This window comes from Danio rerio, chromosome 2 (genome assembly GCF_052040795.2).
Source record: "Danio rerio strain M-AB ecotype USA chromosome 2, GRCz13ab, whole genome shotgun sequence".
NCBI lineage: Eukaryota > Metazoa > Chordata > Actinopteri > Cypriniformes > Danionidae > Danio > Danio rerio.
Genome location: NC_141022.1, coordinates 60,916,832 through 60,930,869, shown reverse-complemented (window position 1 = coordinate 60,930,869; position 14,038 = coordinate 60,916,832). Strand labels below are relative to the sequence as shown.

The following is a 14,038-nucleotide window of genomic DNA, read 5'->3' as shown; positions in this document are numbered from 1 at the left end:
TTAGAATATACATTTATAAAACATGTTTTTAGCATCAGCTCATACTGTAATTATTAACTATAAATGCAAATAAAATGACTCTATTACAATATTTACTGTAGATTTCATGTCTGATTCATATTAATAACATCAAGGAAAAGTAATTATCAAAATCAGGGCCGGAGTGGGACTCCTTTTCAGCCCTGGAGTTTCAAGCCTCAGACCGGCCCACCTCAGTTCTCGACTGACTATATTGAAATAAGGTCATTTCCAATTCAGTTTCTAATTACACTATCACGTTTGAGAAAACAGCTGCATTAGAACTTCAAATGTTCAACAACCCTAACAGTATTATATGTCTTAACAATAAAAATGAAAAAAAAAAAATTACTCAGACGAGGATCAAACCCGGGTTGGTGGCGTTGTAACCTAACGTGCTTACCACTCGACCACAACAGTTAAGTGAGCAGATTCTTGCATAAACAGAGCAGAGCTGCGGTAATATATTGAATAAGAAGTATGTGGTCAAGTAAATAAATACATTAATTCAAAAAGTGTGACTGCTGAGAGCAACATATTCTGGAGCTAGGGACACCGGCCCTCGCGGCCAAAAAACGGACCGGGAATTCTCCCGGTCCTCCCGATTAGCCAATCTGGGCCTGATCAAAATAATCAAACATTTCAGATTCTTCAATCCTCAACAGCCTGAAATAAAGAAAATAAAGGAAAGAGACGCAACAGCTGTTCATTACAGTTTTTTCCAATTGTTTACACAAAATTACTTCAGACACAATGACTACAACTATAGACTGTAAAATATACAACATGTAACTGATGCGCCAACCCCCTGATCCAACTCTGCTAAACTACAAGCACAATTCCTGCTTTACACTCAAATTGCAGATTTAAAACACTTTTTTCAAAACACTACACACAATTCTCTGCATTTTGCACAATTTTCATGCAGAAAATCTCGTTTTCACAAGGAACACACCCTGCTGAAAAATCCAGCTTAAACCAGCCTAGGCTGGTTTTAGCTGGTCGACCAGGCTGGTTTTAGAGGGGTTTTGGTCATTTCCAGGCTGGTTTCCAGCCATTTCTAGCCTGGTCTTAGCTGGTCAGGCTGGAAAATGACCAGCCAAATCCAGCTAAAACCAGCTTGACCAGCCTGTTTTAAGCTGGACATAGCTGGTTTTGACTGGACTCCCAGCTTGGCTAAGCTGGTCAAGCTGGTTTTAGCTGGTCATCTCCCAGCCTGACCAGCTAAGACCAGGTTGGAAATGGCTGGAAACCAGCCTGGAAGTGGCCAAAACCCCTCTAAAACCAGCCTGGTCGACCAGCTAAAACCAGCCAACCAGCCTAGGCTGGTTTAAGCTGGATTTTTCAGCAGTGACACTGTCATTCACAATTGTAAAGTCAGTTGTCCTACTTTGCATACTAAGTTATCACATGAGTAAACACCTGTCACACAGAATTGCAATTTAGAAATCAGAGCTCATCTGGTTCATAACTGGTTCACTGCCCACCCATGTTTTTTAGTGGTTTATCTCCCCCTCCATATTCACCATTCCTTAAACATATAGAGGAATTTTTTTTTCTGCCTGTAGATGGAAAGCGTATGACTGAAATCCACACACACGTATACCCCATTCTCCAAGCTATAGCAGTTGATGCTTTTCATGGCTGGATTCGACATGCAAGGTGACATTTCCCCCACTGCTTTGCCTGACCAAAACAGAAAAGAGGATGCAGTATAGCTGTTTTTTACAGTAACTGTATTCTGTAAATACTTCTGTTGATGGCATATGTAGACCACATTATGTGCAACTGTGTTAGTTGGGACGAACACTGTGTACACTGTTTTTGTGGAAAAAATACAGTAAAATATATTTGATATTTACTTGTTTTGTATAAAAACAATATTCAGAAATATTTTACAGTGCAGTTCTAGTATAACACTGAACATAAAAAGGCTTACACTAAGTCATTATGATGAACGGAGAAGTGGTCATAGTGTTTTACATTAAGCACATCAGTGTTCAACTGTTCTTATAATTATCTATTGATGCGATGGCTTGTGTGTGTCATTTGAAAACAAAAGACCATTTAGAGAATAAATCACATTGTTTTGAGTGTAGAGTTTAATTTTGCAGAAGAATTAAAGTTTTGCCCAATGTGTGTGTGTGTGTGTTTTGTGGTTTGTGTGTAGAGTTCTGACAATATGAGACCTGCTTACAGAAAATGTGTGTAAACAATTGGGAAAAACTGTAATTTCATAAAAACACATCGAAAAACTCAGAAAAGACGTTTAACAGTTCTTTATTAAACAAAACCATCACAATCTGCATTTATAAACACAAATACTCCATAATGAACAACTGATGATTAAACAAAGAACAAGACGATCTGCATTTAAAGAGGAAATGAGCAACTGAACAGACACTGCTGTGAAAAGTAGATCACTGTCATCAACATGAGCAGAGGAAAACTCTCTATATCAGTGTTCTCAACACAACACTTCTCTCATTTAGTTTGGCCCAGTGCTGTGTTGTTTTACAGAGAGGATTATGCAGCAGACATTACACAACTCCATACTTCAGTATATATTGATCTGTTATATTGGCCTTTCTCAATCTGGAGCTGATGTGCTGATGATTTAAATATGAACAACAATCAGCCAAAACATCAACACATCTCTACAATCACACTTCAGGACAACTTATGAACACAAATGATGAGTAAAATCAGTGTTAATTATTAAAGTCAGTTTATTATAAACATCACAAATAAAGCAGGACTGATATTTGGAGAATATTCCACATTATTGTACACGGAGGATCTGCATCATCTACACTGTCAGATCACAGAGCTTCACTTTTGAACCTTTATAAACATAAAATCCAGGACAGAGTGTGTTTGTGTGTGTGAATGTGGTGTGGAGTGTGTGTATGAGGCTCATTGTTGTGTCAGAGACGCTGTAGAAGGACAGAGTTCCTGCACTGTGATCCACATACACTCCTATTCTAGAGCAGCTGACGGAGGGTTTAGGGAGTTCAGTGTTTTTGTTATTATGCCTGAATGAGAAACTCTCAGCAGAGCAGGACAAACTCCAGGACTGAGCATTGCGTCCAAACAGACACTCATTACCCCGTCCTTTTCTCTTGATGCTCTTATATGACACTGATAGAAACACACGTGCACCGCTCCACTCCAGCTCCCAGTAAGAGCGTCCACACACACTCTCTCTACACAACACCTGACGCCAATAATCAAATCTGTCTGGATGATCAGGATACGGCTGGACTGAACCTTTATTTTCCACCGCTGTGTTTCCTTCAGACAGAACCAGCCAGTTATTGACTGTGTTTGGATCCAAAGTGAACTGTTGAGAATCTGATGAAGATAAAAATATCAATGAATTTCTGAGTGACAATAATGAAATCATGACTGTATTATTATTGATCTGTTTCAGTTCATCAGAATGTCTTTACTCTAATATTATTTGCACTTTTGCTGATTAAGAAACAAGAACTATGAATGTTTCAGTATATGTTCAACCCCAAACCAGGAAACTTGGGACTCTGGACTCTGTATAGCTGGGTGGTTTTCAGTTTTGTTCCCCTCCTGCTCATTAGCGGGAACGGGCGTGGAAGGTAGTAAAAGGAGTAGGTTGGGTTCAGACTAAAACCTGTCAGATGCGGGCAGGAGCGGGATTCAAAATTTAGTCCCGTGCAGACCTCTAGTGCAATACTTATTTGTTTTCAAACACACTAGTATAACTGCGCAATTGTGATCCAGTGGTCAGCACTTGCGTTACGACACCGCCAACATAAGTTCAAACCTCATCAATTGAATTATTATTATTATTTTTTTCATTTTAGTGTTAAGACATATAACACTGTTTGGGTTACTTGAGTAGGTGTACATATTTTATTTTATTTTTTGTGTGACCCCCGTTACAAAGGACTGGATATCTATAAAGAATTTTGCACAGAATATATATTCAGATATTTAAATATTACCTAAAGCCACCAACCAGGGAAACAGAGAAACCTAAGAACAGAAAGAAGAGAAACCTCCAGAAACAGAAAAACCTCCAAGAAAGAAGAGAAACCTCCAGAAACCGAGAAAACCCGAGGCCAGAGAAGAACACCCGAGCTAGAATGCCCAGGTCTACAGAAAGACTTGAACCCAGAGTACTCCAGGGAGCAGACGGGGACCCAAACAAAATGGGTAAATCGCACAGCTCAGACATTCCCATCTCTGATACATTTCTTTTCCGCTGAGAGTCTAGTTAAGTTTAATGTGCCGCAAAACCAGGGCGGAATTCCAGAAAGCAGGTTATGTGGCATACCCGGGTAAGTTTGAGAGTAAGTACGTGGATAACCTGCAGCTTTGGTTCCAAAATCAGAGGTAACTTCTGGGGTATGTTAAGTAGACATAGCAATGTACTCTCTGAAGATAACCTGCTCCGGAGGATGAGCTCTGTTCCAGAGTTTGTCTGTTTCTGAGTTTACTGAGCATCGTGTGCTCTTTTGATGAGAATATTTATGGACGTAGAAGCACAGACACATGTTCTTTCGTTGTGAGAGGGTTATAAGTGCATAGTTCTTTTCATAATTAAATGTATATTTGAGTGAACGCTGTCATTTTTCAAAAGAATATGTAATGTATTTAACAAACCTTTTAAAATCAAACGTGACAAAACGCGGGTCTGTGCTTATCATAGAAAACATTCAGTGAAGCTCTTTGTATTCGCGGCAACTGTACAATGTGGCAATAGCGTGTAGGACCATCTGTACAGTATGCCTGGCACTGAACTGTTTTATAAACTTCTGTACAGTTCCTTGGTCATAAATAGGCCCACACGGAATCTGCGCGCACAGAATTCTGCTGATTTTTAGCACATCATTAATTCTGTTTATTTACTTGAGTAAATGTGTAAATCTGAATTTGTTCAGTTTTTATTCAGTAATTTATTACTTTTTATTTAATATATTAAGGTTTTAGTTATGATACTCCGCTGGATACTCCCAAAATAATTCTGCAGAAATCCGCAGATTTTTACCAAAATTCTCAGCAGAAATAGCAAAAAATATCCGCAGATTCCGTCTGGCCCGTGGCAATAGCATAGTGGACAGTGCGTCATTAAAGAACAACAGTGTGCACAACGGAGCGAGTTCGAATCTCCCATAGAAATCTCGTGTTTTTCTCCCTTTCTCTTTCTGCACCCCTCACATTTTTCTGTAGCTTATATATAATAAGTGGCAGCATTGTCTTTTGTAAGAAAATATATCTATTTTTTTAAGATGTAGGACGTCGTTTGTATACATCTATTCACACACTCACACACACACACACACACACACACACACACACACACACACACACACACACTTTTATACATTTTGTGCTAGCTCCAGACGGATTATAATTTCTATAAGCCTTATATACACTAGTCAATACACATTTGTATTGTGGCCTTAAGAGATTAATGGCAGGAAAATAAATGCATGAATGGTTACACAGCATACTTAAAACGATGTTAAAGAGAAGTTTCAAGAGTTCACACTTAGCTGATGATTGATTATAAGCAAGTTTGGCATGCTGTCCCGGGAGAGAGCCCTGAGCTCGAAGGTTCTTGAGCCCTGGGCTCCCTCCCGTTTGGAGGAAGAGAGGGGAGCCTTGAGCTCAGGAAGATCTCGACAACTCCCCCTTGATAAGAGCTGATGACTAAAAATTGAAGGCTATTAAAAGATATGCTGCATTATGAGATTACCTGTATTGAAAATTTAGATTTATCAATTTACTTGTTGTGCATGTTTTTGGGATGTGGGAGGAAACCGGAGGACCCGGGGAAAACCCACGCGAGCACGGGAAGAACATGCAAACTACACTCAGAAACGACCACTGGCCTGTTAAAGGACTAGAACCGGTGACGTTCTTGCTGTGAGACGACAGTGCTAATCACTGGGCCACCGTGCCGCCCTATGGAGGGAAAGGTGAAGAGGTAGGGGTGGAAGGGGGGATTCTTCAAATTGAAGATGACTAGTGAAAAAACCCTGGCTCTTTATAGTGGGTTAGGAGTGGGTAATCACGTGCTTATAAATAAACTTCACTTAATTTTTCAATACAATAAAAGGGAGGGTGGGATGTGTAATATAATGAACTAACAAACTTTCTTATTATTTATTTTTTTCTTTTCTTATCTATTTATTATCCTAGATTTCTTTCCTTTGTTGATGCAGATGTGTAATCTCTGTGATTAAATCCTCCAGCTCCGCCTCTTTAAACTGCGTTGCCCTTTTTTCTCACCATGATTTTCTTCAGCGATCAACTGAAAATGCCTTCAGGTGTGCACCGTGTGCACGCATTAACCCGCGGTTATCTTCAGGAGGTTGATTTAACTAACTCTTACCAGCTGTTTTAGAACCGTTTTGGGTTAACCAAACACAGAATCCAGGGTTTAGCAGATGGTAAGTTAACCCAGCTTTTGTTGACAAATTTCACACTCTTTGCAACATTTTTCCACATCCATATCAATTTTCGGCCACCACACATACTTGCGAGCCAGGGCTTTCATTTTAACAATGCCGGGGTGTCCTGCAAGAAGTTCATACAACACTGATTTTCGAAGTTTGAAAGGTACAATCACCCTTGTTCCCCATAACACACAACCCTGTTCCATCAATAACTCGTCTCTTTTAGTCTGAAACACCTCCAACTCTTCTGCCACTTCACTTGGCCAACCCTCCATTACAAACTAGTCAACTTTAGACAATTGTAGATCTCTTCTAGTTGCTCTAGCAATCTGTGATGCATTTATAGGGGCCTCATGTATATGATTAGATAGCAGGGTATTAATGTGTGCTGACATGGCTTCTGTACCCACATCTGTATTTTCAGGCAATGGCACTCATGACAATCCATCAGCATTTCCATGCATCTCTGCCTTGCGGTAACAAATGTGGTAATCATAGGCTGCTAAAATTATTGCCCACCTCTGGATACGGGCAGCAGCCATCATTGGGAAATGTTTATGTTCCCCAAATAAAGTCACAAGAGGTCTGTGATCAGTCATCAGCTTAAAGGATCGTTTCCACAGATATTGATGAAATATTGACCAAAAATAATGCTTAATGCTTCTTTCTCAATCTGAGAATATTTCTTTTCTGCGGGTGACAAAGTGCGTGAAGCATAAGCAATAGGGCGTTCCTCACCATTTGGCATTGTATGCTGCAACACTGCTCCGATTCCATAAGCTGAAGCATCACATGCTAGTGTCACAGGTAACTCTGGATTATAGTGTACTAACACTTTATCACTAGTCAACAGCTCTTTGCACTTCTCAAATGCACTTTGTTCTTTCTTCCCCCAATACCAGATCACTTGCTCTTTTAGAAGTCTATACAATGGAGCCAACGCTGTGCTCTGATTTGGTACAAAACGTCCATGATAATTAACCAAGCCTAAAAAAGCTCGCAATTCCTTTACATTTAAAGGTGCTGGAGCATCCTGGACAGCCTTCACCTTGTCCTTCGTTGGATACACTCCTCCTCCATCCATCACATTACCCAGATATTCAATTTGAGTCTGGCCCCACTCACATTTACTTTTTTTTACTCTTAATCCAGTCTTGTAACCGCTGGAGGACTTGGCTAAGAATTGATAGATGCTCTTGTTCATCTTTTCCCACAATTTACAAATCATCCAAGTATACCACAACTTTCAGGTCCTTCATCAAATTTTCCATAATACGTTGAAAAATAGAGGGAGCTGAACTAATGCCAAAAGCCAGACGATTATAGACATAAAGTCCCTTGTGAGTGTTGATTGCTGTGTATTTCTTTGAGTCATCATCAAGCAAAACTTGCTGGTATGCCTGAGCTAAATCAATTTTAGAAAATACTTTTCCTCCACTTAAAGTGGCCAGAACTTCTTCAATTCTTGGTAACGGGTACGTTTCGGTGTTAGCAACTTGATTTACAGTGACCTTATAGTCTCCACATAGCCGAACTGTTTTATCTTTTTTTACCACAGGGACAACTGGAGCAGCCCATTCACTGTACGTAACTGGAGATATAATATTTGCTTTCTCCAATCGCTCAACTTCCTTTTCTACCTGTTCTTTCATGGCAAAGGGTAGTGGACGACTCTTGAAAAATTTTGGCTGCACATCTGATTTTACTGAAATTGTAGCTTTAATATCCTTCAAAGTTCATCCCTGAAGACTTCATTGTATTTCTCAAGAACTTCTTGAATTGATGTAGGCTGTTGCATTTGATTCACATAGTGAATTCCTTTCCAATTCAACTTAATTTTATGCATCCAATTCCTACCACACAAATTAGGTCCGTTACCTTCAACCACAAGCAAGGCCAACTCATTTATTTGGTGTTCATACTGAACAGTGGCTCTGAATTGTCCCAGAACTTTAATGCTTTCACCAGTATAAGTTTTTAACTTTACTTCAGCTCTTTCCAGTGGTACATTAGCAAATGACTGTTTGTATGTTTGGTGGGAAATTATACTCACAGCAGCTCCTGTATCAACTTCCATCAGTACATCTTGCTGATTCACAGTAAAATTCACTTTAAACTTCTGTTTTTCCGAATCACTCAACAGAGAAAACATTTCCAATTCTGGCTCTTCTGCATCCAAATAAGCCGTCACGTTGCTCTTTCTCTCATGTATACTTTTATACATGCTTCGCTTTGTATTCCGCTAACAAAACGAACACGTAACACTTCATCCAAACTTGCACCAAAGTCACATTTTGACGCACATTGTTTGAGTTCGGCACAATGACTGTAAAAAATATGGACGACGCAACAGCCCTTTTTCCCATTGAACGCCTTGAGGGCAAAACGCCTGCTTGACGGGCACAAACTGTCGCAAAAGACTGCTGAAATTGGAGCCTTGACATGCGCAGAAGGATTGTCTGATGGAGCCAGAGGAGGAGCCGCGAAAATGAGCGGAGTCGAGCTTCCAACCAAACGCTTTATGTAAAATCAACCACGCCCCCCGAACTGCTCAGCATGCGTTTGCTGTCATGTCAACACAAATGGATGTAATAACGTTAACAAATATGAGGGTTTTATATATTCAATCGCGCCAGCTCCAGGCCGCAGCGCATAACCTACACGCGGCGTCGCGGGCTGATTCCGGCTCGCATGCGGCAGCGTCGGCTCGCTCGGCCGCCGCATCTGGCTCGATTGACTCGGGCTGGAATTGGGTAGTGAGTCCAGGCACCCGGAGTAGGTCCAGCAGAGGTAGTCAGTCTGAGCTCTAAGAGATAAGTCTCCGGCAGCCCGAAAAAAGCCATGAACTTAGCGAATAAACAGTGTTCCACCAGGATCATGTATGTCAGAAACTATAGTTTACTGCTGAACTCATTTTGTCATGGTAAAATAACACAGAAATCGAATAATAACATTTCAGTCTACTTCAGTCTCCTGCCGAAGCTCAGATGGTCTGTTTGAGAAACTGTCAATCACAGCTGTCAATCACGATGACACGCCCAGCATTAAATTACTGCTAAAAACAAACTGTTTACAAAAATGAGGATCTGCACCTATTTCAGCACAATAACCAGTGCCTTAATCCACCAGAACTATCTTTCGGGACATTTTATTGCAAGTGTAATAATTTTTTTTATTTGGGCTCAAGTCTCCTTCATTAACACGGAGGAGGCGGGCTTTATGACTTGTACTGCAGCCAGCCCCCAGGGGGCGATCTAACGGCCGAGACCCTCACTCAAACGCAGGCTTGCGGCACACTTGGTTCGGCAACATACTGGGACACAGTTTCATGAGGCTTTTGTATGCAGTGCTGAAATCGAAAGCGCTCAGCTATTATTAGCGGTTTGGGTTCAAAGTGTGCTTGCAGGATCCTGACAATTTCTCTAAATGTCTTATCCTTCGGCTTTAAAGGTTGAACCAAGTTTTGCAATAGCCCATAAGTGGAAGCACCAACAGCACTTAGTAATGTCGCCACTTGCTTTGTATCATCCACATCATTAGCAATCATGAATAACTCCACTCGCTCAATATATGCTGACCAGGACTCATTTTCTGGTTTATACTCATCTAATCTTCCGATTTGGGCCATATCCACACAATTTTCCTCGTCGCCAGTTTGTTATATACTATTTACGAGGCAAACACACAGTAATGCCATCAAGCGTGCTTTACTTAGATATAAACAATGTCATCACAACAATACATCACATGGCTTAAATAGTTGTCGAGAACTAATCAATAGCGAGACCAACACCCTGATCAATACACACACACATTATCCCAATACACCACACAACCCTAAAGAGACCAAAGAAGGGTTAAATTAATTATTATTGGTTCGGTCTAACATAAATCTGAGGTTTTCCATCATTATACTCTCTCAAACTCTTATTCTACTTCCTTTACTCTTTTCTACACTTGTATGAATGTGTGTTTGTGTAAGTTTCTGTTAGATTAGTCAATAAAGAGTCATTTTGTATGAAGAAAGGTGCCGGTGCATATTTATGAATCTAATGTCTTAAACTTTGATCTTGTTACTCTGCTCAAACATAAATGGGTTTTTATTTTGATAGCAATAGCTGTAATTAAAGTCAACTTTCTGTTTGAATGATTGCTGAACGATTCGTTGAATCGGATTTAAAGAGTCGATTCTTTTGAAGCCCTGTTCAAATGAATCTTCTTCTTCCCTTTGAGCTAATCCGCTACAGAACTGTAAAGGTGTCAGAGTTCATTATCAATCTGCTTTGTGCTGATTTGTGTGTTTACTTCTAGTTTTCACTGGTTCCAGAATAAAACACATTACAGCCATCAGAGACTCTCTGCCTCATATGAAGGAATCCAACACAATATATAACTATAATCTTTAATGTTCAGTATGATCAGAGTCACTTACACTGGAGGAACTGCTCACGGGTCTGTGGTTCAGGAGCGGGAATCCTGCTAATGCTGCTCACTGTGGAGACAAACAGATGATTTACAGTAAACATTGTTAAACAATACAAATACATTTAAAATCATCTGAAACATGTCAGGAAATATAAATCTGACCTCTGCTAGATATGGTCTTCATCTCCTCAGTGCAGAACTGCTGCAGTTTGTCTCTCAGACGAGACACAGATTTAACAATTTCATCAAAATCGAGTGGAAAGCTGACAGTGATGCTGGATGAGTCTGTAGATCCAGGAGGGACAGAGAGAGACTGCAAACTCTACACAGACACAACAGAAACAGCAGCTGAAGACACACAAACACAATCTCTGCTCCACATGCTCTTCCACTGTCCTGTGTGTCACCTGGAGGAAATGGATGTGATCTTCTGTGTGTGAAAGCTGCTCCAGCTCAGCGTTTCTCCTCCTCAGATCATTGATCTCCTGCTCCAGTCGCTCCAGTCGTTCTTCAGCTCCACTCACTGCAGTCTTTTCTCCATCTCTGATCATCTGCGTGAGCTCCGAGCGGCTTCTCTCAATCCAGCAGATGAGCTGAGTGAAGATCCTCTCGGTGTGGTCCACTGCGGCCTGTGCAGAGCGCTGTCAGACACACAAACACACACACACACACACACACACACACACACAGAAGCATTGGAGTGTGAAAGGCCTCTTCAGCTGCTGTTCTTCTGCTCAAACTCACCTTGTGAGACTCCACAGCCTCTCTCAGCTCCTCCAGCTCCTTCTGTCTCTCCTGGAGTCTCTGCTGGAATCTGCTCTGGGTTTCCCTCAGCCGACTCTGCAGGATTCACAGTGAACAAGAGTGAAATAAACGTCACTGCAAAGTTGTAATAATGAACGGGAAGCTCAGGATTTTCCAAATTGCAGGAGAGTCTATTAGTAAACATGTCAGATGCAAAATAGCACTTACCGGCCACTTTATTAGGTACAGCTGTAAAATGATGAATGAATGTGTTCATACCTGTAGTTCAGTTCTCTCTGCTGCAGCTGAAACAGTGTCATGGTGTTTGTGTTGATCAACCAAACACAGATAACATATACAGCAGTGATCAGTGCGGCAGAAGATCTCCAGGGGTTTCTCATGTTGAGGACAGATCATCTCCTTCAATCTGTGAGTGGCTTCAGTCACTTGGTGTTGATTTCCTGGGTGAATCTCTTGATGGCGCTGAAAATGAGTGTGACAGTAAGAGTTCAGACACACCAGACAGGACTTGACGGCTCTGTTTTTGGCTCCAGTACAGACGTCACACTCCACATCTCCAGATGCAGCGGGACTCTGAGCAGGACCAGCAGCTTGTAGTTTGCTCTTCTGCAGTTTCTCCAGCACTTCAGCCAGCATGGTGTTTTTAGCTAAAGCGGGTCTGGGGCTGAAGGTCTGTCTGCACTGAGGGCAGCTGTAGACTCTCTTCTTATTCCAGCAGTCTGTGATGCAGCTCATACAGTAACTGTGTCCACACGGAATGGAGACCGGATCATTTAGCAGATCCAGACACACCGCACAGCTGAACTGATCCTGAGCCACAGAAACACTGAATTCTGCCATTTTACAGCTCACACGCACAGACCGAGAGAGGCATCGACACAACACACACAACACTGGCTTCTTCTTCTTCAATTTAATGGCGGTTGACAAACAACAAAATGGTGTATTTGCGCCACCACCTGGTCTGGAGTGTGGATCATCATGACTTAACCCGCATCTGCCACAAATGAGTATTTTTAAGATATTTTTAAGATACTGCAATAAAAAGGTAAAATATTTATTTCCTGATTTATTTAGTAGAATGTCATCTAATTTGAGTTGAACTGTTATCTCTCCTAAATTCTTACTAATTTTCCTCCTTTTATCTTCAGACTTCATGCAGTGTAGTTTAACATGTTCTACCGTCTCTTCTTGTCCACAAAACTCACATTATCCTGTACCATGTTTACCCCGTTTAAAAAGTGTACTAATTACTTTTGTGTGTCCAAATCTCATCCTAGATATTATTATCTTCTCTCTCCCGTTTTTTCTCATTTCTCCTACTTTCTTTTGAATTTTGTAAAACCACCGGTCATTTTAAATTTTTTTCTATTTTTTATTGTGTTTTAACAATACAAACATATCTATCATAAAAATGAATGACATCAAGTACAATAGTAAATAAGTCAAATTAATAATAAAATAAAAATAATAAAATAAGATAATAAAAAACAGAGCAGAGAGGCAAATTATCGAATTAAATAATATTTACAAAGTCCTTATAAAATTTCACAGTTTTAACACTTAGCCTATTTTGCTGTAAACGTTTTGTAAAGTAGAAATTAAACAATTTAAGTCACAAAGAAAGTTCTGCAACTTAGGTAATGATGAAGAAAATGTACATTTGTGAATATAATATTTACCCAATAAAATCAATAAATAGCCTGTAAATTCAATGTTATTTTTGTCATGAAAAAAAGTTACAAATTATATCCCACATGCAAAAATCAATGTTAAACTTACATTTTGATGAAAAATAGACAGATAAATCAGACCAAAACATATCAACATGTGGGCATTTGACAAAAAGATGATGAACTGATTTGATGCTTGAGTTACAGAAGACTGAATTTGTTAATTCATTTATTCATTCGTTTCCTTTTCGGCTTAGTCCCTTTATTAATCCGGGATCGCCACAGCGGAATGAACCGCCAGGATTACTGAATTTAGATAAAAAAACCACCGGCCCTTTTCCCCTCTCAACACTTCCTGTGTGCGTCATATAATAAACTCCGCCACTAGAGGACAGTCTAATGCAGAATTAAACCCACAACAGTCCAACATAAGCAGCGTAAATCATTTTAAAATGTTTTGTAATGATCTTATGAATTTTAGGTGATCATTTTATGCCATTTAAATTAATTAATTAATTAATTGATTTATGCAGAATATTAATAAGAAACATCATAGTGCAACTTTATTTAGTCAGTAATGAAGAATTAACAAACATGGCAACATCCAAACTCATGTGCAGGAGACCAATCAACCATCGTGTTTTGAAACTACAGAGCATCTTTTCTATGATTGTAAATTTGTTTGTGCCTTTTGGGAAGATTTGCATTATTGGT

General features: G+C 40.0%; 2 protein-coding genes across 3 annotated transcripts in view; one reads left to right on the top strand and one right to left on the bottom strand.

Annotated features, from left to right (window-relative positions):
• btbd2b (BTB domain containing 2b) overlaps positions 1-14,038 on the top strand; it is a 1,074,195-nt gene that overhangs the window by 266,881 nt on the left and 793,276 nt on the right. The window lies entirely within an intron of this gene.
• Positions 2,283-12,561, bottom strand: ftr65 (finTRIM family, member 65). 2 transcript variants are annotated; one of them, XM_087241682.1, is made up of 7 exons: positions 11,910-12,561; positions 11,631-11,726; positions 11,294-11,527; positions 11,049-11,208; positions 10,896-10,953; positions 10,253-10,255; positions 3,198-3,372 (listed from the first exon to the last, which is right to left on the bottom strand). In XM_087241682.1, exons 1-7 carry the CDS (start codon positions 12,489-12,491, stop codon positions 3,333-3,335), a joined length of 1,173 nt encoding a protein of 390 aa, XP_087097808.1. In that variant the 5' UTR covers positions 12,492-12,561; the 3' UTR covers positions 3,198-3,332. The 2 variants fall into 2 exon arrangements, with proteins under 2 accessions (XP_087097807.1, XP_087097808.1); XM_087241681.1 differs by lacking the exon at positions 10,253-10,255 and having other exon boundaries at positions 2,283-3,372; positions 10,894-10,953.

Bases quoted from the DNA above. Each gene is read 5' to 3' on its own strand.
- ftr65 (XM_087241681.1), bottom strand. From the start codon at position 12,491: ATGGCAGAATTCAGTGTTTCTGTGGCTCAGGATCAGTTCAGCTGTGCG. The intron at 11,209-11,293 runs GTGACACACAGG...GTGTCTGTGTAG, and splicing joins ATCACATCCATTTCCTCCAG to AGTTTGCAGTCTCTCTCTGT. The intron at 3,373-10,893 runs GTAAGTGACTCT...TATCTTCATCAG, and splicing joins CCGTGAGCAGTTCCTCCAGT to ATTCTCAACAGTTCACTTTG.